Source organism: Biomphalaria glabrata, chromosome 14 (genome assembly GCF_947242115.1).
Source record: "Biomphalaria glabrata chromosome 14, xgBioGlab47.1, whole genome shotgun sequence".
In the NCBI taxonomy this organism is placed as follows: Eukaryota; Metazoa; Mollusca; class Gastropoda; family Planorbidae; genus Biomphalaria; species Biomphalaria glabrata.
The window spans coordinates 26,366,462-26,390,398 of NC_074724.1; the positions used below are offsets into that span (position 1 = coordinate 26,366,462).

Below are 23,937 nucleotides of genomic sequence, written 5' to 3' on the forward strand. Positions count from 1 at the left end.
CACTTTGCCTTTATAACCGTAACCAAAAATAAGTTCCTCCGCCACCAGAAGAAGCTAGCTGCAACGAAGTGGGGAGCGAGAGCAGATGTGCTGAGGGCGCTCTACATTGGTGCATTTGGACTACAGTCAACCTGTTCAGATCTGTGCATCGCAAACGTCTCTAGCACGCCTAGACGCTGTTCAAAATCGAGCTTTACGACTAATTTGTTGAACGTTTCTGACAAAGCCTATTGCGAAATTATGTCGAACGTGCCGCCGTTGAAGTTGCGCAGAGAGCGAGCCGTCATACTAGCTCACGAGAGAGATATGCGGCTGGAGGAAGGATGCCCACTCTGAAGTCTGGTCGATAATTGGGAGGGCAGAAGACGTCTCAAAAACCTGGCCCTGCTTCATGCATATGGCGCGTGGGCTGGTCAGAGAGAAGAATCTGCCGGTGGAGCGGGCTGCTCTCTCCTCGTCCGGTTCTTTCCCCATGAAGAAGGCTCTTGGCATGCCGACGATACGGAGTTGCCTACTAGACCCAGTGGTAACAAGGTAGTGTGATTCTACACTGCTACTATATGCAGCATAGTATCCAGCAGGAGTGACCACCATCTACACCGACTGCTCTGTGCAGACGCTCGAAGGCACTATGAGAGATGGGTAGTTCGACTCTCTGGCACCTCCGAAAGAGACGAGTTCATGGGACCCTGCCACGGGAAAAGCAGCCTCGAGACTGAATTGCAGGAAATGCTCAAGGCACTGGAATGGGTGGAAGGAAAAGTTAGAAACTGGACTGCGCCAGCGAACGATGTCCGGTCTAGAGGCCCTCAAAGGGCTGTGTGAAGGTGTCAAAAGGGACGAAGAAATCCTCGCGATCGTTGAAAATCTTTACAACTCGGCCAAAACGTTACCTTGCAATGGGTGCCCGTCCATATTGGTATGGTTGGCCACGACATGGCTGATTACCTCGCAAAAACCGCGGTCCAGTCGGCACTCGTGCGTGATGAACCATACACATAACAAAGTGTACAATCTTGACAAAAGATTGTTGGTACGATGGCTGTGATTCTTCGGATAAGGTACGTGAGCTCACAGGGCAATGAGTAGACCAGACAAGAACGATGAGTGGTGGCAACTTAACTCTTTCTTTCCGTAATTATTTATCTCGTTCCGATAGTATTATTCCTTTTACACATATGTATTTCACTGCATTTTCTGTTATGATTACACTTCAATAACTTTTTTGTTTGTTATCAGAAAATGTTATATATGATATTGAATTATAGAAGAATGCATGCTCTTTTTAGAGAACACAAGTTTATAAATCCAAAAACGAATTTAGTTTAATGGGATTCAAATCAACTATGGCATCGTCTATTAGGAGATAAAGAGTTAATCGTGCGGAACAGGCTGTACTAGGCCACTTCCGAGCCGGTCACTTTCCTTTTGGTGAATACTTCGGACGGGTTTCGAGATAACTACGACACACGCTGTCGCCACTGCATCGAGGACGTAGACAATAACCATATGCTGTATGAATGTCGCGTTCTGTATGAATGTCGCGTTCTGTATGAAGGCGATCGGTATATCTGTTCCCTTATTGGTAACCTTGAGCAAAGACAAACCTAGCACGGGTATGTGTGAAAGATGTCTAGTCTGTTTGTATTCATGTCTATGCTATCGATTCTCTCATCCCGAAGCTGTGATTTTAAAATTCTGTTTCTAGAAAGTTCAGTTGTTGACTTGCTTCTATGCTCTAGGTTTTAAAACAAGCAAATATGTGAAATTGATTTATCTAATCTTTAATATCAATTACATGATGAAAGACATTAAATAAGTAAATTAATAACATCTTCTATTCAAACTAATTATTACGTGATGGAATTTATGAAAAACACTCTTTTATTAGTCTAAATATCACATTTTTTATTGCAAAAATCGGTTTTATTTATTAAATAATAAATTAATGAGTAAGTCTATAACAATTATAGCACAAATAAGCTTTTTACATCACTAAGAAACACAAAAAAAAAAGAATTCTTTGAAAAATAGACGAGAAATCTAATTTTCCGATGGTCACAGGTAACCCTTGACAGATGGTCATTCAACCCCCCAAAGGAGTCGCTAACTACAGGTTGAGAAACCCTGGGCTAAGGAAAGCTCAAAACAAATACTGTTGTAGAGCATGATCAGCTTCATAGAGAGGAATTGATTATTTTTGTGTCAATTTTTTTTTTGTAGTAATTAAAACATTTTCTTCAAAATATTTTTATTTGTTTTGCATTTTGTTTGAATAGTCAAAATTGAATTGAACAAAACTTAAAAGCGTTTAAAAATATTATGGAGTTTTCAGATTTTCATATCCATTGAAAAAGTAGACTCAGACTAATTATTCAAAAAAAAAAATCCGTTTATTCACAGGTCAGTCTATTGTAGACAAGTTTATTTATGATGCTGGTGAATCCTTCAACATAACTTGTGATGTCAGTACATTTTCTGGACTCCCAGCTTCCGACTTTTTACAGTCCATTGCACTACTGCGTCAAACATCTGAAAAGGAATATTATGTAATTGCTCAACATCAGCCCTTTATTCCAGAGCCCTATACAAATATAATAGTAAGCTCATTTACTTTTTATACAAATAAAGTCCATGTATATCTTTGTGCAACTCCTCATATGGCTTAAAGTTAAAGAGTGAAAATATATTAATAAGAATATAATACGTGTTTTTAAAAAGATATTGTAAGTAATAGATTTTGATCACTTTTGTTATAAACCAAAAAGTAAGGTGTATGTATGTATATATGCATGCATGCATGTATTTATGTATGTATGTATGTATGTATGTATGTATGTATGTATGTATGTATGTATGTGTGTATGTATGTGTATGTATGTATGTATGAATGTATGTATGTTGAATGCATATTGTTACAAATGAACAGTGATAGGTAGAGGTCAACGTATGACCCCGGCGAGATGACACAGCAGCTGGTGTTCCCTGGAATCTACATGTACAAACAAAGACAGGATGTGACGTGTCCACACGTGTTGTTCCAGGGGACGAACAGATCTAAGTAGGGGGACAGTTACTAATGAACAGTGACAGATAAAGGTCACTACGTGTGACCCCGACTTGATGACACTGCATCGAGTGTTTTCTGGAATCTACGTGTATAAATAAAGACAGGATATGACGTTTCCTCACGTGTTATTTCGGAGAATACTAGCCGTGTTTGTGCAACTTTGGACAAGCGATTAGGGACTCTATATAAGCCAGAGAGTTAATGTGAAAGTCAGTCGTATGGAGTCGTATGAGCCGTTACAGTCGATACAGACGATGTAAGACGTGTGCGGCTCTGTGGAAGAGAAATGTGTACGACTCGGTGCAAGTTAACTAGGGTAGAGTTAACTGGAGTGGACTACTGTCGTTAAAGTCTATACAGCGAACTACAGTGGACTTGAGCCGTTACAGTCGATACAGTCGATGTAAGACGTGTGCGGCTCTGATTCGGTAGACTTGAGTACGACTTGGTTCAGCTTTGGGAGACCTGGAGCGACACTGGGAAGTGTGTCGTTGGTCTGTTCTGTGGAATACGGCTCGATGCAAGTTGAGAAGAGAGGAATTGCAACGAAGTGAAGAGATGCAGTGCAACGAAGTATAGCTAACTGTAAACTGACAGATATTGTACAGTCTTCTACGCTACATGTTACAGTAATGTTAGAGTTAATAGTCATTAAAGTTATATGAAACTGAAAGTTTAGTCGTCAAGTTCTTTACAGTGTTTTTATTTGTGTGCCAACTAATACATCTAGCCAGAAGATTCAGAAATACGTAACAATTGGTGTCAGAAGTGGGATCTTTCTGGCTAGAATGTGTTCCATCAAACTTCTTATTGAACTTGACATGAAAGAACTTAGACAAGAGCTTCGAGAAAGAGGTCTACAGCTTAACGGAAATAAGGAAACGCTAACTGCACGTCTCAGACAAGCCCTGTTGGAGGAAGATGAGAATCCGGACACTTGCCAATTTGAAATCAAACCTAATACGATGGAGCTCCTGAGAACTTTGCAATACAAAATGAACTCGGTGAAAGAGAGCATTAAGGAGATAGAATCAGAAATCAACACCCGATTTTCTTCATTTAACCAGTTGACCAAAGCCATGAATGAGAATGAACAAATAGCTACCACGCCCAACAAGACAGAAGAACAAACAGATACGATAAAAGATCAAACGAGAATCATGATTAATGAGCTGCTGAACACCCAACAGTATCAGATTGAGTCGACAGATGAAAGAGCTACACCATTGATGAACAGCGAACAATTGTCCAACCAAGGATGTGGCGATACAGACAATTACGATAGGGATGCTGGTGATGGTTGTGCTGTCTGTGACTGTGATAGCAAACCAAACGAATGTGGCCCACAAGAAATGAAAAGAGACGATAGCTGTTACTATTTCAACGAAAAGCAGAATGAGACCGCTGAAGAAACAATAGAAGAGACCTATAGTTTGACCGAAGCTTTAGCTATAGATAAACATGATATGAGTACCTCAACCAGCCAAACAGATCAAGACAACGTTGGGTCTGCGTCCAAGCCTGTTGCTGTGGGCCTTAAAGACTTCTGTCTATCTGCCAGTGTCTACGAGAGGAACTCCAAGCTTGATTATTGCACCCATGTGTTTGACAAGAACTGTACGTACGTAGCTTTGCAAGAAGACTTTGAATGCCAAGAAACACACCAAGAAGCTCTAGACTTGACAGAAGCTTGTCCAGCTGTCAAGATCAGCACGAGAAGCCCTTGTGAAAGTCAAGGAAACACAATAGAAATTGATTTTGAAGTTGATGGACCTTTGCACGTTGAATGTTATCAACCTGCCCCACAGTCGAGTCCTCCAGACTCGGATGAAGGTGATGACGTGTTTGACAACTTGCCTTCAAGTGGACTTGCAGCTCATTCGCAAAGCACCCATCGAAGAATAATGCTGAAGCAACTTGTTAGATCAACAGTCTTGATGACTACAGCTATGAAATACAATGCCTTCCTATGTGCTAAGTCGCTGCCATCAGCATTGATCGACAGGAAAGCAAGACAACGACAACGACATCAACGCAACCAAAGAAATATCAAATTGAGGAGGCGGAGAAAGCGACATATGCAGAGTGCAACGTGGATGGCTCCAACAAGATCAAGATACAAACCCACCCCTTCTCCCACTGATAGACCCCCACCTGCATTTATGAAACTCCATAGCCCATGTTGTAAGAAAACAAGCCCACCACTTCTCCCACTGATAGACCCCCACCTGCACTGATGAAACTCCACAGCCCATGTTTTTAGAAAGATTCTGTCCGGAACCATCAGACCAAAGAAGAAAGCCTTACGAATCAGTTGAAAGTGTGAAGCCACTAATGAATAATCTAAGAACATTCCTCATGAGAATAGGTTGATGAAGTATAACAGAGGTTTTAGAAGAACGCTAATTAAGTCAGAAGCAAGAAGGACAGAAAAGAAGTAGTTTAAGATGTCAGAACTGTAGTGAGTAACCATCTGTGACAGAACTGTACAAGAAGATCAACCCAACAGGCATCGTACAAACCCAAAGTCAGTTGCTGTTGTAAGAAGAACATGTGAATATTGCTGTACTGTAATGAACCTGGTCATCTCTGAAGAAGCTCTGGAAAAAGCCCTAACCCATCTGTAAAAAGATGCTTGAAAATGTAAAACTCAGCCAGTGAAGCACGAACTCGTTAGAATGCTGATGAATTTTCTCGACAAGAGTGCCCAATGTCGTCATCTGAAGATCGATGTTTCCATACCAAGATTGATGAAAACATTTGTGAGGAACTGCTGAAAAATGAAGATTTGGCTCCCATTCTTCTATGGAAAGAAGATGGACAACTGCCAGATTGAAAGAACATCTCTGAGAAGGGGGCAACCACCAAAGCTTCCTAATTGATCGTCGATCGATTTCATCAGTATCGTGATGAAGTAGAATCTGTTCGGGACGAACAGATCTAAGAAGGGGGCAGTGTTACAAATGAACAGTGATAGGTAGAGGTCAACGTATGACCCCGGCGAGATGACACAGCAGCTGGTGTTCCCTGGAATCTACATGTACAAACAAAGACAGGATGTGACGTGTCCACACGTGTTGTTCCAGGGGACGAACAGATCTAAGTAGGGGGACAGTTACTAATGAACAGTGACAGATAAAGGTCACTACGTGTGACCCCGACTTGATGACACTGCATCGAGTGTTTTCTGGAATCTACGTGTATAAATAAAGACAGGATATGACGTTTCCTCACGTGTTATTTCGGAGAATACTAGCCGTGTTTGTGCAACTTTGGACAAGCGATTAGGGACTCTATATAAGCCAGAGAGTTAATGTGAAAGTCAGTCGTATGGAGTCGTATGAGCCGTTACAGTCGATACAGACGATGTAAGACGTGTGCGGCTCTGTGGAAGAGAAATGTGTACGACTCGGTGCAAGTTAACTAGGGTAGAGTTAACTGGAGTGGACTACTGTCGTTAAAGTCTATACAGCGAACTACAGTGGACTTGAGCCGTTACAGTCGATACAGTCGATGTAAGACGTGTGCGGCTCTGATTCGGTAGACTTGAGTACGACTTGGTTCAGCTTTGGGAGACCTGGAGCGACACTGGGAAGTGTGTCGTTGGTCTGTTCTGTGGAATACGGCTCGATGCAAGTTGAGAAGAGAGGAATTGCAACGAAGTGAAGAGATGCAGTGCAACGAAGTATAGCTAACTGTAAACTGACAGATATTGTACAGTCTTCTACGCTACATGTTACAGTAATGTTAGAGTTAATAGTCATTAAAGTTATATGAAACTGAAAGTTTAGTCGTCAAGTTCTTTACAGTGTTTTTATTTGTGTGCCAACTAATACATCTAGCCAGAAGATTCAGAAATACGTAACAATTGGTGTCAGAAGTGGGATCTTTCTGGCTAGAATGTGTTCCATCAAACTTCTTATTGAACTTGACATGAAAGAACTTAGACAAGAGCTTCGAGAAAGAGGTCTACAGCTTAACGGAAATAAGGAAACGCTAACTGCACGTCTCAGACAAGCCCTGTTGGAGGAAGATGAGAATCCGGACACTTGCCAATTTGAAATCAAACCTAATACGATGGAGCTCCTGAGAACTTTGCAATACAAAATGAACTCGGTGAAAGAGAGCATTAAGGAGATAGAATCAGAAATCAACACCCGATTTTCTTCATTTAACCAGTTGACCAAAGCCATGAATGAGAATGAACAAATAGCTACCACGCCCAACAAGACAGAAGAACAAACAGATACGATAAAAGATCAAACGAGAATCATGATTAATGAGCTGCTGAACACCCAACAGTATCAGATTGAGTCGACAGATGAAAGAGCTACACCATTGATGAACAGCGAACAATTGTCCAACCAAGGATGTGGCGATACAGACAATTACGATAGGGATGCTGGTGATGGTTGTGCTGTCTGTGACTGTGATAGCAAACCAAACGAATGTGGCCCACAAGAAATGAAAAGAGACGATAGCTGTTACTATTTCAACGAAAAGCAGAATGAGACCGCTGAAGAAACAATAGAAGAGACCTATAGTTTGACCGAAGCTTTAGCTATAGATAAACATGATATGAGTACCTCAACCAGCCAAACAGATCAAGACAACGTTGGGTCTGCGTCCAAGCCTGTTGCTGTGGGCCTTAAAGACTTCTGTCTATCTGCCAGTGTCTACGAGAGGAACTCCAAGCTTGATTATTGCACCCATGTGTTTGACAAGAACTGTACGTACGTAGCTTTGCAAGAAGACTTTGAATGCCAAGAAACACACCAAGAAGCTCTAGACTTGACAGAAGCTTGTCCAGCTGTCAAGATCAGCACGAGAAGCCCTTGTGAAAGTCAAGGAAACACAATAGAAATTGATTTTGAAGTTGATGGACCTTTGCACGTTGAATGTTATCAACCTGCCCCACAGTCGAGTCCTCCAGACTCGGATGAAGGTGATGACGTGTTTGACAACTTGCCTTCAAGTGGACTTGCAGCTCATTCGCAAAGCACCCATCGAAGAATAATGCTGAAGCAACTTGTTAGATCAACAGTCTTGATGACTACAGCTATGAAATACAATGCCTTCCTATGTGCTAAGTCGCTGCCATCAGCATTGATCGACAGGAAAGCAAGACAACGACAACGACATCAACGCAACCAAAGAAATATCAAATTGAGGAGGCGGAGAAAGCGACATATGCAGAGTGCAACGTGGATGGCTCCAACAAGATCAAGATACAAACCCACCCCTTCTCCCACTGATAGACCCCCACCTGCATTTATGAAACTCCATAGCCCATGTTGTAAGAAAACAAGCCCACCACTTCTCCCACTGATAGACCCCCACCTGCACTGATGAAACTCCACAGCCCATGTTTTTAGAAAGATTCTGTCCGGAACCATCAGACCAAAGAAGAAAGCCTTACGAATCAGTTGAAAGTGTGAAGCCACTAATGAATAATCTAAGAACATTCCTCATGAGAATAGGTTGATGAAGTATAACAGAGGTTTTAGAAGAACGCTAATTAAGTCAGAAGCAAGAAGGACAGAAAAGAAGTAGTTTAAGATGTCAGAACTGTAGTGAGTAACCATCTGTGACAGAACTGTACAAGAAGATCAACCCAACAGGCATCGTACAAACCCAAAGTCAGTTGCTGTTGTAAGAAGAACATGTGAATATTGCTGTACTGTAATGAACCTGGTCATCTCTGAAGAAGCTCTGGAAAAAGCCCTAACCCATCTGTAAAAAGATGCTTGAAAATGTAAAACTCAGCCAGTGAAGCACGAACTCGTTAGAATGCTGATGAATTTTCTCGACAAGAGTGCCCAATGTCGTCATCTGAAGATCGATGTTTCCATACCAAGATTGATGAAAACATTTGTGAGGAACTGCTGAAAAATGAAGATTTGGCTCCCATTCTTCTATGGAAAGAAGATGGACAACTGCCAGATTGAAAGAACATCTCTGAGAAGGGGGCAACCACCAAAGCTTCCTAATTGATCGTCGATCGATTTCATCAGTATCGTGATGAAGTAGAATCTGTTCGGGACGAACAGATCTAAGAAGGGGGCAGTGTTACAAATGAACAGTGATAGGTAGAGGTCAACGTATGACCCCGGCGAGATGACACAGCAGCTGGTGTTCCCTGGAATCTACATGTACAAACAAAGACAGGATGTGACGTGTCCACACGTGTTGTTCCAGGGGACGAACAGATCTAAGTAGGGGGACAGTTACTAATGAACAGTGACAGATAAAGGTCACTACGTGTGACCCCGACTTGATGACACTGCATCGAGTGTTTTCTGGAATCTACGTGTATAAATAAAGACAGGATATGACGTTTCCTCACGTGTTATTTCGGAGAATACTAGCCGTGTTTGTGCAACTTTGGACAAGCGATTAGGGACTCTATATAAGCCAGAGAGTTAATGTGAAAGTCAGTCGTATGGAGTCGTATGAGCCGTTACAGTCGATACAGACGATGTAAGACGTGTGCGGCTCTGTGGAAGAGAAATGTGTACGACTCGGTGCAAGTTAACTAGGGTAGAGTTAACTGGAGTGGACTACTGTCGTTAAAGTCTATACAGCGAACTACAGTGGACTTGAGCCGTTACAGTCGATACAGTCGATGTAAGACGTGTGCGGCTCTGATTCGGTAGACTTGAGTACGACTTGGTTCAGCTTTGGGAGACCTGGAGCGACACTGGGAAGTGTGTCGTTGGTCTGTTCTGTGGAATACGGCTCGATGCAAGTTGAGAAGAGAGGAATTGCAACGAAGTGAAGAGATGCAGTGCAACGAAGTATAGCTAACTGTAAACTGACAGATATTGTACAGTCTTCTACGCTACATGTTACAGTAATGTTAGAGTTAATAGTCATTAAAGTTATATGAAACTGAAAGTTTAGTCGTCAAGTTCTTTACAGTGTTTTTATTTGTGTGCCAACTAATACATCTAGCCAGAAGATTCAGAAATACGTAACAATTGGTGTCAGAAGTGGGATCTTTCTGGCTAGAATGTGTTCCATCAAACTTCTTATTGAACTTGACATGAAAGAACTTAGACAAGAGCTTCGAGAAAGAGGTCTACAGCTTAACGGAAATAAGGAAACGCTAACTGCACGTCTCAGACAAGCCCTGTTGGAGGAAGATGAGAATCCGGACACTTGCCAATTTGAAATCAAACCTAATACGATGGAGCTCCTGAGAACTTTGCAATACAAAATGAACTCGGTGAAAGAGAGCATTAAGGAGATAGAATCAGAAATCAACACCCGATTTTCTTCATTTAACCAGTTGACCAAAGCCATGAATGAGAATGAACAAATAGCTACCACGCCCAACAAGACAGAAGAACAAACAGATACGATAAAAGATCAAACGAGAATCATGATTAATGAGCTGCTGAACACCCAACAGTATCAGATTGAGTCGACAGATGAAAGAGCTACACCATTGATGAACAGCGAACAATTGTCCAACCAAGGATGTGGCGATACAGACAATTACGATAGGGATGCTGGTGATGGTTGTGCTGTCTGTGACTGTGATAGCAAACCAAACGAATGTGGCCCACAAGAAATGAAAAGAGACGATAGCTGTTACTATTTCAACGAAAAGCAGAATGAGACCGCTGAAGAAACAATAGAAGAGACCTATAGTTTGACCGAAGCTTTAGCTATAGATAAACATGATATGAGTACCTCAACCAGCCAAACAGATCAAGACAACGTTGGGTCTGCGTCCAAGCCTGTTGCTGTGGGCCTTAAAGACTTCTGTCTATCTGCCAGTGTCTACGAGAGGAACTCCAAGCTTGATTATTGCACCCATGTGTTTGACAAGAACTGTACGTACGTAGCTTTGCAAGAAGACTTTGAATGCCAAGAAACACACCAAGAAGCTCTAGACTTGACAGAAGCTTGTCCAGCTGTCAAGATCAGCACGAGAAGCCCTTGTGAAAGTCAAGGAAACACAATAGAAATTGATTTTGAAGTTGATGGACCTTTGCACGTTGAATGTTATCAACCTGCCCCACAGTCGAGTCCTCCAGACTCGGATGAAGGTGATGACGTGTTTGACAACTTGCCTTCAAGTGGACTTGCAGCTCATTCGCAAAGCACCCATCGAAGAATAATGCTGAAGCAACTTGTTAGATCAACAGTCTTGATGACTACAGCTATGAAATACAATGCCTTCCTATGTGCTAAGTCGCTGCCATCAGCATTGATCGACAGGAAAGCAAGACAACGACAACGACATCAACGCAACCAAAGAAATATCAAATTGAGGAGGCGGAGAAAGCGACATATGCAGAGTGCAACGTGGATGGCTCCAACAAGATCAAGATACAAACCCACCCCTTCTCCCACTGATAGACCCCCACCTGCATTTATGAAACTCCATAGCCCATGTTGTAAGAAAACAAGCCCACCACTTCTCCCACTGATAGACCCCCACCTGCACTGATGAAACTCCACAGCCCATGTTTTTAGAAAGATTCTGTCCGGAACCATCAGACCAAAGAAGAAAGCCTTACGAATCAGTTGAAAGTGTGAAGCCACTAATGAATAATCTAAGAACATTCCTCATGAGAATAGGTTGATGAAGTATAACAGAGGTTTTAGAAGAACGCTAATTAAGTCAGAAGCAAGAAGGACAGAAAAGAAGTAGTTTAAGATGTCAGAACTGTAGTGAGTAACCATCTGTGACAGAACTGTACAAGAAGATCAACCCAACAGGCATCGTACAAACCCAAAGTCAGTTGCTGTTGTAAGAAGAACATGTGAATATTGCTGTACTGTAATGAACCTGGTCATCTCTGAAGAAGCTCTGGAAAAAGCCCTAACCCATCTGTAAAAAGATGCTTGAAAATGTAAAACTCAGCCAGTGAAGCACGAACTCGTTAGAATGCTGATGAATTTTCTCGACAAGAGTGCCCAATGTCGTCATCTGAAGATCGATGTTTCCATACCAAGATTGATGAAAACATTTGTGAGGAACTGCTGAAAAATGAAGATTTGGCTCCCATTCTTCTATGGAAAGAAGATGGACAACTGCCAGATTGAAAGAACATCTCTGAGAAGGGGGCAACCACCAAAGCTTCCTAATTGATCGTCGATCGATTTCATCAGTATCGTGATGAAGTAGAATCTGTTCGGGACGAACAGATCTAAGAAGGGGGCAGTGTTACAAATGAACAGTGATAGGTAGAGGTCAACGTATGACCCCGGCGAGATGACACAGCAGCTGGTGTTCCCTGGAATCTACATGTACAAACAAAGACAGGATGTGACGTGTCCACACGTGTTGTTCCAGGGGACGAACAGATCTAAGTAGGGGGACAGTTACTAATGAACAGTGACAGATAAAGGTCACTACGTGTGACCCCGACTTGATGACACTGCATCGAGTGTTTTCTGGAATCTACGTGTATAAATAAAGACAGGATATGACGTTTCCTCACGTGTTATTTCGGAGAATACTAGCCGTGTTTGTGCAACTTTGGACAAGCGATTAGGGACTCTATATAAGCCAGAGAGTTAATGTGAAAGTCAGTCGTATGGAGTCGTATGAGCCGTTACAGTCGATACAGACGATGTAAGACGTGTGCGGCTCTGTGGAAGAGAAATGTGTACGACTCGGTGCAAGTTAACTAGGGTAGAGTTAACTGGAGTGGACTACTGTCGTTAAAGTCTATACAGCGAACTACAGTGGACTTGAGCCGTTACAGTCGATACAGTCGATGTAAGACGTGTGCGGCTCTGATTCGGTAGACTTGAGTACGACTTGGTTCAGCTTTGGGAGACCTGGAGCGACACTGGGAAGTGTGTCGTTGGTCTGTTCTGTGGAATACGGCTCGATGCAAGTTGAGAAGAGAGGAATTGCAACGAAGTGAAGAGATGCAGTGCAACGAAGTATAGCTAACTGTAAACTGACAGATATTGTACAGTCTTCTACGCTACATGTTACAGTAATGTTAGAGTTAATAGTCATTAAAGTTATATGAAACTGAAAGTTTAGTCGTCAAGTTCTTTACAGTGTTTTTATTTGTGTGCCAACTAATACATCTAGCCAGAAGATTCAGAAATACGTAACAATTGGTGTCAGAAGTGGGATCTTTCTGGCTAGAATGTGTTCCATCAAACTTCTTATTGAACTTGACATGAAAGAACTTAGACAAGAGCTTCGAGAAAGAGGTCTACAGCTTAACGGAAATAAGGAAACGCTAACTGCACGTCTCAGACAAGCCCTGTTGGAGGAAGATGAGAATCCGGACACTTGCCAATTTGAAATCAAACCTAATACGATGGAGCTCCTGAGAACTTTGCAATACAAAATGAACTCGGTGAAAGAGAGCATTAAGGAGATAGAATCAGAAATCAACACCCGATTTTCTTCATTTAACCAGTTGACCAAAGCCATGAATGAGAATGAACAAATAGCTACCACGCCCAACAAGACAGAAGAACAAACAGATACGATAAAAGATCAAACGAGAATCATGATTAATGAGCTGCTGAACACCCAACAGTATCAGATTGAGTCGACAGATGAAAGAGCTACACCATTGATGAACAGCGAACAATTGTCCAACCAAGGATGTGGCGATACAGACAATTACGATAGGGATGCTGGTGATGGTTGTGCTGTCTGTGACTGTGATAGCAAACCAAACGAATGTGGCCCACAAGAAATGAAAAGAGACGATAGCTGTTACTATTTCAACGAAAAGCAGAATGAGACCGCTGAAGAAACAATAGAAGAGACCTATAGTTTGACCGAAGCTTTAGCTATAGATAAACATGATATGAGTACCTCAACCAGCCAAACAGATCAAGACAACGTTGGGTCTGCGTCCAAGCCTGTTGCTGTGGGCCTTAAAGACTTCTGTCTATCTGCCAGTGTCTACGAGAGGAACTCCAAGCTTGATTATTGCACCCATGTGTTTGACAAGAACTGTACGTACGTAGCTTTGCAAGAAGACTTTGAATGCCAAGAAACACACCAAGAAGCTCTAGACTTGACAGAAGCTTGTCCAGCTGTCAAGATCAGCACGAGAAGCCCTTGTGAAAGTCAAGGAAACACAATAGAAATTGATTTTGAAGTTGATGGACCTTTGCACGTTGAATGTTATCAACCTGCCCCACAGTCGAGTCCTCCAGACTCGGATGAAGGTGATGACGTGTTTGACAACTTGCCTTCAAGTGGACTTGCAGCTCATTCGCAAAGCACCCATCGAAGAATAATGCTGAAGCAACTTGTTAGATCAACAGTCTTGATGACTACAGCTATGAAATACAATGCCTTCCTATGTGCTAAGTCGCTGCCATCAGCATTGATCGACAGGAAAGCAAGACAACGACAACGACATCAACGCAACCAAAGAAATATCAAATTGAGGAGGCGGAGAAAGCGACATATGCAGAGTGCAACGTGGATGGCTCCAACAAGATCAAGATACAAACCCACCCCTTCTCCCACTGATAGACCCCCACCTGCATTTATGAAACTCCATAGCCCATGTTGTAAGAAAACAAGCCCACCACTTCTCCCACTGATAGACCCCCACCTGCACTGATGAAACTCCACAGCCCATGTTTTTAGAAAGATTCTGTCCGGAACCATCAGACCAAAGAAGAAAGCCTTACGAATCAGTTGAAAGTGTGAAGCCACTAATGAATAATCTAAGAACATTCCTCATGAGAATAGGTTGATGAAGTATAACAGAGGTTTTAGAAGAACGCTAATTAAGTCAGAAGCAAGAAGGACAGAAAAGAAGTAGTTTAAGATGTCAGAACTGTAGTGAGTAACCATCTGTGACAGAACTGTACAAGAAGATCAACCCAACAGGCATCGTACAAACCCAAAGTCAGTTGCTGTTGTAAGAAGAACATGTGAATATTGCTGTACTGTAATGAACCTGGTCATCTCTGAAGAAGCTCTGGAAAAAGCCCTAACCCATCTGTAAAAAGATGCTTGAAAATGTAAAACTCAGCCAGTGAAGCACGAACTCGTTAGAATGCTGATGAATTTTCTCGACAAGAGTGCCCAATGTCGTCATCTGAAGATCGATGTTTCCATACCAAGATTGATGAAAACATTTGTGAGGAACTGCTGAAAAATGAAGATTTGGCTCCCATTCTTCTATGGAAAGAAGATGGACAACTGCCAGATTGAAAGAACATCTCTGAGAAGGGGGCAACCACCAAAGCTTCCTAATTGATCGTCGATCGATTTCATCAGTATCGTGATGAAGTAGAATCTGTTCGGGACGAACAGATCTAAGAAGGGGGCAGTGTTACAAATGAACAGTGATAGGTAGAGGTCAACGTATGACCCCGGCGAGATGACACAGCAGCTGGTGTTCCCTGGAATCTACATGTACAAACAAAGACAGGATGTGACGTGTCCACACGTGTTGTTCCAGGGGACGAACAGATCTAAGTAGGGGGACAGTTACTAATGAACAGTGACAGATAAAGGTCACTACGTGTGACCCCGACTTGATGACACTGCATCGAGTGTTTTCTGGAATCTACGTGTATAAATAAAGACAGGATATGACGTTTCCTCACGTGTTATTTCGGAGAATACTAGCCGTGTTTGTGCAACTTTGGACAAGCGATTAGGGACTCTATATAAGCCAGAGAGTTAATGTGAAAGTCAGTCGTATGGAGTCGTATGAGCCGTTACAGTCGATACAGACGATGTAAGACGTGTGCGGCTCTGTGGAAGAGAAATGTGTACGACTCGGTGCAAGTTAACTAGGGTAGAGTTAACTGGAGTGGACTACTGTCGTTAAAGTCTATACAGCGAACTACAGTGGACTTGAGCCGTTACAGTCGATACAGTCGATGTAAGACGTGTGCGGCTCTGATTCGGTAGACTTGAGTACGACTTGGTTCAGCTTTGGGAGACCTGGAGCGACACTGGGAAGTGTGTCGTTGGTCTGTTCTGTGGAATACGGCTCGATGCAAGTTGAGAAGAGAGGAATTGCAACGAAGTGAAGAGATGCAGTGCAACGAAGTATAGCTAACTGTAAACTGACAGATATTGTACAGTCTTCTACGCTACATGTTACAGTAATGTTAGAGTTAATAGTCATTAAAGTTATATGAAACTGAAAGTTTAGTCGTCAAGTTCTTTACAGTGTTTTTATTTGTGTGCCAACTAATACATCTAGCCAGAAGATTCAGAAATACGTAACAATTGGTGTCAGAAGTGGGATCTTTCTGGCTAGAATGTGTTCCATCAAACTTCTTATTGAACTTGACATGAAAGAACTTAGACAAGAGCTTCGAGAAAGAGGTCTACAGCTTAACGGAAATAAGGAAACGCTAACTGCACGTCTCAGACAAGCCCTGTTGGAGGAAGATGAGAATCCGGACACTTGCCAATTTGAAATCAAACCTAATACGATGGAGCTCCTGAGAACTTTGCAATACAAAATGAACTCGGTGAAAGAGAGCATTAAGGAGATAGAATCAGAAATCAACACCCGATTTTCTTCATTTAACCAGTTGACCAAAGCCATGAATGAGAATGAACAAATAGCTACCACGCCCAACAAGACAGAAGAACAAACAGATACGATAAAAGATCAAACGAGAATCATGATTAATGAGCTGCTGAACACCCAACAGTATCAGATTGAGTCGACAGATGAAAGAGCTACACCATTGATGAACAGCGAACAATTGTCCAACCAAGGATGTGGCGATACAGACAATTACGATAGGGATGCTGGTGATGGTTGTGCTGTCTGTGACTGTGATAGCAAACCAAACGAATGTGGCCCACAAGAAATGAAAAGAGACGATAGCTGTTACTATTTCAACGAAAAGCAGAATGAGACCGCTGAAGAAACAATAGAAGAGACCTATAGTTTGACCGAAGCTTTAGCTATAGATAAACATGATATGAGTACCTCAACCAGCCAAACAGATCAAGACAACGTTGGGTCTGCGTCCAAGCCTGTTGCTGTGGGCCTTAAAGACTTCTGTCTATCTGCCAGTGTCTACGAGAGGAACTCCAAGCTTGATTATTGCACCCATGTGTTTGACAAGAACTGTACGTACGTAGCTTTGCAAGAAGACTTTGAATGCCAAGAAACACACCAAGAAGCTCTAGACTTGACAGAAGCTTGTCCAGCTGTCAAGATCAGCACGAGAAGCCCTTGTGAAAGTCAAGGAAACACAATAGAAATTGATTTTGAAGTTGATGGACCTTTGCACGTTGAATGTTATCAACCTGCCCCACAGTCGAGTCCTCCAGACTCGGATGAAGGTGATGACGTGTTTGACAACTTGCCTTCAAGTGGACTTGCAGCTCATTCGCAAAGCACCCATCGAAGAATAATGCTGAAGCAACTTGTTAGATCAACAGTCTTGATGACTACAGCTATGAAATACAATGCCTTCCTATGTGCTAAGTCGCTGCCATCAGCATTGATCGACAGGAAAGCAAGACAACGACAACGACATCAACGCAACCAAAGAAATATCAAATTGAGGAGGCGGAGAAATGACATATGCAGAGTGCAACGTGGATGGCTCCAACAAGATCAAGATACAAACCCACCCCTTCTCCCACTGATAGACCCCCACCTGCATTTATGAAACTCCATAGCCCATGTTGTAAGAAAACAAGCCCACCACTTCTCCCACTGATAGACCCCCACCTGCACTGATGAAACTCCACAGCCCATGTTTTTAGAAAGATTCTGTCCGGAACCATCAGACCAAAGAAGAAAGCCTTACGAATCAGTTGAAAGTGTGAAGCCACTAATGAATAATCTAAGAACATTCCTCATGAGAATAGGTTGATGAAGTATAACAGAGGTTTTAGAAGAACGCTAATTAAGTCAGAAGCAAGAAGGACAGAAAAGAAGTAGTTTAAGATGTCAGAACTGTAGTGAGTAACCATCTGTGACAGAACTGTACAAGAAGATCAACCCAACAGGCATCGTACAAACCCAAAGTCAGTTGCTGTTGTAAGAAGAACATGTGAATATTGCTGTACTGTAATGAACCTGGTCATCTCTGAAGAAGCTCTGGAAAAAGCCCTAACCCATCTGTAAAAAGATGCTTGAAAATGTAAAACTCAGCCAGTGAAGCACGAACTCGTTAGAATGCTGATGAATTTTCTCGACAAGAGTGCCCAATGTCGTCATCTGAAGATCGATGTTTCCATACCAAGATTGATGAAAACATTTGTGAGGAACTGCTGAAAAATGAAGATTTGGCTCCCATTCTTCTATGGAAAGAAGATGGACAACTGCCAGATTGAAAGAACATCTCTGAGAAGGGGGCAACCACCAAAGCTTCCTAATTGATCGTCGATCGATTTCATCAGTATCGTGATGAAGTAGAATCTGTTCGGGACGAACAGATCTAAGAAGGGGGCAGTGTTACAAATGAACAGTGATAGGTAGAGGTCAACGTATGACCCCGGCGAGATGACACAGCAGCTGGTGTTCCCTGGAATCTACATGTACAAACAAAGACAGGATGTGACGTGTCCACACGTGTTGTTCCAGGGGACGAACAGATCTAAGTAGGGGGACAGTTACTAATGAACAGTGACAGATAAAGGTCACTACGTGTGACCCCGACTTGATGACACTGCATCGAGTGTTTTCTGGAATCTACGTGTATAAATAAAGACAGGATATGACGTTTCCTCACGTGTTATTTCGGAGAATACTAGCCGTGTTTGTGCAACTTTGGACAAGCGATTAGGGACTCTATATAAGCCAGAGAGTTAATGTGAAAGTCAGTCGTATGGAGTCGTATGAGCCGTTACAGTCGATACAGACGATGTAAGACGTGTGCGGCTCTGTGGAAGAGAAATGTGTACGACTCGGTGCAAGTTAACTAGGGTAGAGTTAACTGGAGTGGACTACTGTCGTATAAGTCTATACAGCGAACTACAGTGGACTTGAGCCGTTACAGTCGATACAGTCGATGTAAGACGTGTGCGGCTCTGATTCGGTAGACTTGAGTACGACTTGGTTCAGCTTTGGGAGACCTGGAGCGACACTGGGAAGTGTGTCGTTGGTCTGTTCTGTGGAATACGGCTCGATGCAAGTTGAGAAGAGAGGAATTGCAACGAAGTGAAGAGATGCAGTGCAACGAAGTATAGCTAACTGTAAACTGACAGATATTGTACAGTCTTCTACGCTACATGTTACAGTAATGTTAGAGTTAATAGTCATTAAAGTTATATGAAACTGAAAGTTTAGTCGTCAAGTTCTTTACAGTGTTTTTATTTGTGTGCCAACTAATACATCTAGCCAGAAGATTCAGAAATACGTAACAATTGGTGTCAGAAGTGGGATCTTTCTGGCTAGAATGTGTTCCATCAAACTTCTTATTGAACTTGACATGAAAGAACTTAGACAAGAGCTTCGAGAAAGAGGTCTACAGCTTAACGGAAATAAGGAAACGCTAACTGCACGTCTCAGACAAGCCCTGTTGGAGGAAGATGAGAATCCGGACACTTGCCAATTTGAAATCAAACCTAATACGATGGAGCTCCTGAGAACTTTGCAATACAAAATGAACTCGGTGAAAGAGAGCATTAAGGAGATAGAATCAGAAATCAACACCCGATTTTCTTCATTTAACCAGTTGACCAAAGCCATGAATGAGAATGAACAAATAGCTACCACGCCCAACAAGACAGAAGAACAAACAGATACGATAAAAGATCAAACGAGAATCATGATTAATGAGCTGCTGAACACCCAACAGTATCAGATTGAGTCGACAGATGAAAGAGCTACACCATTGATGAACAGCGAACAATTGTCCAACCAAGGATGTGGCGATACAGACAATTACGATAGGGATGCTGGTGATGGTTGTGCTGTCTGTGACTGTGATAGCAAACCAAACGAATGTGGCCCACAAGAAATGAAAAGAGACGATAGCTGTTACTATTTCAACGAAAAGCAGAATGAGACCGCTGAAGAAACAATAGAAGAGACCTATAGTTTGACCGAAGCTTTAGCTATAGATAAACATGATATGAGTACCTCAACCAGCCAAACAGATCAAGACAACGTTGGGTCTGCGTCCAAGCCTGTTGCTGTGGGCCTTAAAGACTTCTGTCTATCTGCCAGTGTCTACGAGAGGAACTCCAAGCTTGATTATTGCACCCATGTGTTTGACAAGAACTGTACGTACGTAGCTTTGCAAGAAGACTTTGAATGCCAAGAAACACACCAAGAAGCTCTAGACTTGACAGAAGCTTGTCCAGCTGTCAAGATCAGCACGAGAAGCCCTTGTGAAAGTCAAGGAAACACAATAGAAATTGATTTTGAAGTTGATGGACCTTTGCACGTTGAATGTTATCAACCTGCCCCACAGTCGAGTCCTCCAGACTCGGATGAAGGTGATGACGTGTTTGACAACTTGCCTTCAAGTGGACTTGCAGCTCATTCGCAAAGCACCCATCGAAGAATAATGCTGAAGCAACTTGTTAGATCAACAGTCTTGATGACTACAGCTATGAAATACAATGCCTTCCTATGTGCTAAGTCGCTGCCATCAGCATTGATCGACAGGAAAGCAAGACAACGACAACGACATCAACGCAACCAAAGAAATATCAAATTGAGGAGGCGGAGAAAGCGACATATGCAGAGTGCAACGTGGATGGCTCCAACAAGATCAAGATACAAACCCACCCCTTCTCCCACTGATAGACCCCCACCTGCATTTATGAAACTCCATAGCCCATGTTGTAAGAAAACAAGCCCACCACTTCTCCCACTGATAGACCCCCACCTGCACTGATGAAACTCCACAGCCCATGTTTTTAGAAAGATTCTGTCCGGAACCATCAGACCAAAGAAGAAAGCCTTACGAATCAGTTGAAAGTGTGAAGCCACTAATGAATAATCTAAGAACATTCCTCATGAGAATAGGTTGATGAAGTATAACAGAGGTTTTAGAAGAACGCTAATTAAGTCAGAAGCAAGAAGGACAGAAAAGAAGTAGTTTAAGATGTCAGAACTGTAGTGAGTAACCATCTGTGACAGAACTGTACAAGAAGATCAACCCAACAGGCATCGTACAAACCCAAAGTCAGTTGCTGTTGTAAGAAGAACATGTGAATATTGCTGTACTGTAATGAACCTGGTCATCTCTGAAGAAGCTCTGGAAAAAGCCCTAACCCATCTGTAAAAAGATGCTTGAAAATGTAAAACTCAGCCAGTGAAGCACGAACTCGTTAGAATGCTGATGAATTTTCTCGACAAGAGTGCCCAATGTCGTCATCTGAAGATCGATGTTTCCATACCAAGATTGATGAAAACATTTGTGAGGAACTGCTGAAAAATGAAGATTTGGCTCCCATTCTTCTATGGAAAGAAGATGGACAACTGCCAGATTGAAAGAACATCTCTGAGAAGGGGGCAACCACCAAAGCTTCCTAATTGATCGTCGATCGATTTCATCAGTATCGTGATGAAGTAGAATCTGTTCGGGACGAACAGATCTAAGAAGGGGGCAGTGTTACAAATGAACAGTGATAGGTAGAGGTCAACGTATGACCCCGGCGAGATGACACAGCAGCTGGTGTTCCCTGGAATCTACATGTACAAACAAAGACAGGATGTGACGTGTCCACACGTGTTGTTCCAGGGGACGAACAGATCTAAGTAGGGGGACAGTTACTAATGAACAGTGACAGATAAAGGTCACTACGTGTGACCCCGACTTGATGACACTGCATCGAGTGTTTTCTGGAATCTACGTGTATAAATAAAGACAGGATATGACGTTTCCTCACGTGTTATTTCGGAGAATACTAGCCGTGTTTGTGCAACTTTGGACAAGCGATTAGGGACTCTATATAAGCCAGAGAGTTAATGTGAAAGTCAGTCGTATGGAGTCGTATGAGCCGTTACAGTCGATACAGACGATGTAAGACGTGTGCGGCTCTGTGGAAGAGAAATGTGTACGACTCGGTGCAAGTTAACTAGGGTAGAGTTAACTGGAGTGGACTACTGTCGTTAAAGTCTATACAGCGAACTACAGTGGACTTGAGCCGTTACAGTCGATACAGTCGATGTAAGACGTGTGCGGCTCTGATTCGGTAGACTTGAGTACGACTTGGTTCAGCTTTGGGAGACCTGGAGCGACACTGGGAAGTGTGTCGTTGGTCTGTTCTGTGGAATACGGCTCGATGCAAGTTGAGAAGAGAGGAATTGCAACGAAGTGAAGAGATGCAGTGCAACGAAGTATAGCTAACTGTAAACTGACAGATATTGTACAGTCTTCTACGCTACATGTTACAGTAATGTTAGAGTTAATAGTCATTAAAGTTATATGAAACTGAAAGTTTAGTCGTCAAGTTCTTTACAGTGTTTTTATTTGTGTGCCAACTAATACATCTAGCCAGAAGATTCAGAAATACGTAACAATTGGTGTCAGAAGTGGGATCTTTCTGGCTAGAATGTGTTCCATCAAACTTCTTATTGAACTTGACATGAAAGAACTTAGACAAGAGCTTCGAGAAAGAGGTCTACAGCTTAACGGAAATAAGGAAACGCTAACTGCACGTCTCAGACAAGCCCTGTTGGAGGAAGATGAGAATCCGGACACTTGCCAATTTGAAATCAAACCTAATACGATGGAGCTCCTGAGAACTTTGCAATACAAAATGAACTCGGTGAAAGAGAGCATTAAGGAGATAGAATCAGAAATCAACACCCGATTTTCTTCATTTAACCAGTTGACCAAAGCCATGAATGAGAATGAACAAATAGCTACCACGCCCAACAAGACAGAAGAACAAACAGATACGATAAAAGATCAAACGAGAATCATGATTAATGAGCTGCTGAACACCCAACAGTATCAGATTGAGTCGACAGATGAAAGAGCTACACCATTGATGAACAGCGAACAATTGTCCAACCAAGGATGTGGCGATACAGACAATTACGATAGGGATGCTGGTGATGGTTGTGCTGTCTGTGACTGTGATAGCAAACCAAACGAATGTGGCCCACAAGAAATGAAAAGAGACGATAGCTGTTACTATTTCAACGAAAAGCAGAATGAGACCGCTGAAGAAACAATAGAAGAGACCTATAGTTTGACCGAAGCTTTAGCTATAGATAAACATGATATGAGTACCTCAACCAGCCAAACAGATCAAGACAACGTTGGGTCTGCGTCCAAGCCTGTTGCTGTGGGCCTTAAAGACTTCTGTCTATCTGCCAGTGTCTACGAGAGGAACTCCAAGCTTGATTATTGCACCCATGTGTTTGACAAGAACTGTACGTACGTAGCTTTGCAAGAAGACTTTGAATGCCAAGAAACACACCAAGAAGCTCTAGACTTGACAGAAGCTTGTCCAGCTGTCAAGATCAGCACGAGAAGCCCTTGTGAAAGTCAAGGAAACACAATAGAAATTGATTTTGAAGTTGATGGACCTTTGCACGTTGAATGTTATCAACCTGCCCCACAGTCGAGTCCTCCAGACTCGGATGAAGGTGATGACGTGTTTGACAACTTGCCTTCAAGTGGACTTGCAGCTCATTCGCAAAGCACCCATCGAAGAATAATGCTGAAGCAACTTGTTAGATCAACAGTCTTGATGACTACAGCTATGAAATACAATGCCTTCCTATGTGCTAAGTCGCTGCCATCAGCATTGATCGACAGGAAAGCAAGACAACGACAACGACATCAACGCAACCAAAGAAATATCAAATTGAGGAGGCGGAGAAAGCGACATATGCAGAGTGCAACGTGGATGGCTCCAACAAGATCAAGATACAAACCCACCCCTTCTCCCACTGATAGACCCCCACCTGCATTTATGAAACTCCATAGCCCATGTTGTAAGAAAACAA

General features: G+C 42.5%; 1 protein-coding gene across 4 annotated transcripts in view; it reads left to right on the plus strand.

Moving 5' to 3' along the window:
• The window catches only part of LOC129922803 (uncharacterized), a 95,009-nt gene that overhangs the window by 12,084 nt on the left and 58,988 nt on the right, over positions 1 to 23,937 (plus strand). For 3 of the 4 annotated variants that reach the window (XM_056010141.1, XM_056010143.1, XM_056010144.1), the window contains exon 2: positions 2,404 to 2,600. In XM_056010141.1, coding sequence (XP_055866116.1) covers positions 2,404 to 2,600 — 197 coding nt within the window. Of the gene's footprint in view, positions 1 to 1,537; positions 1,617 to 2,403; positions 2,601 to 23,937 lie in introns of those variants that run through there. The other variant, XM_056010142.1, reaches the window with a different exon arrangement.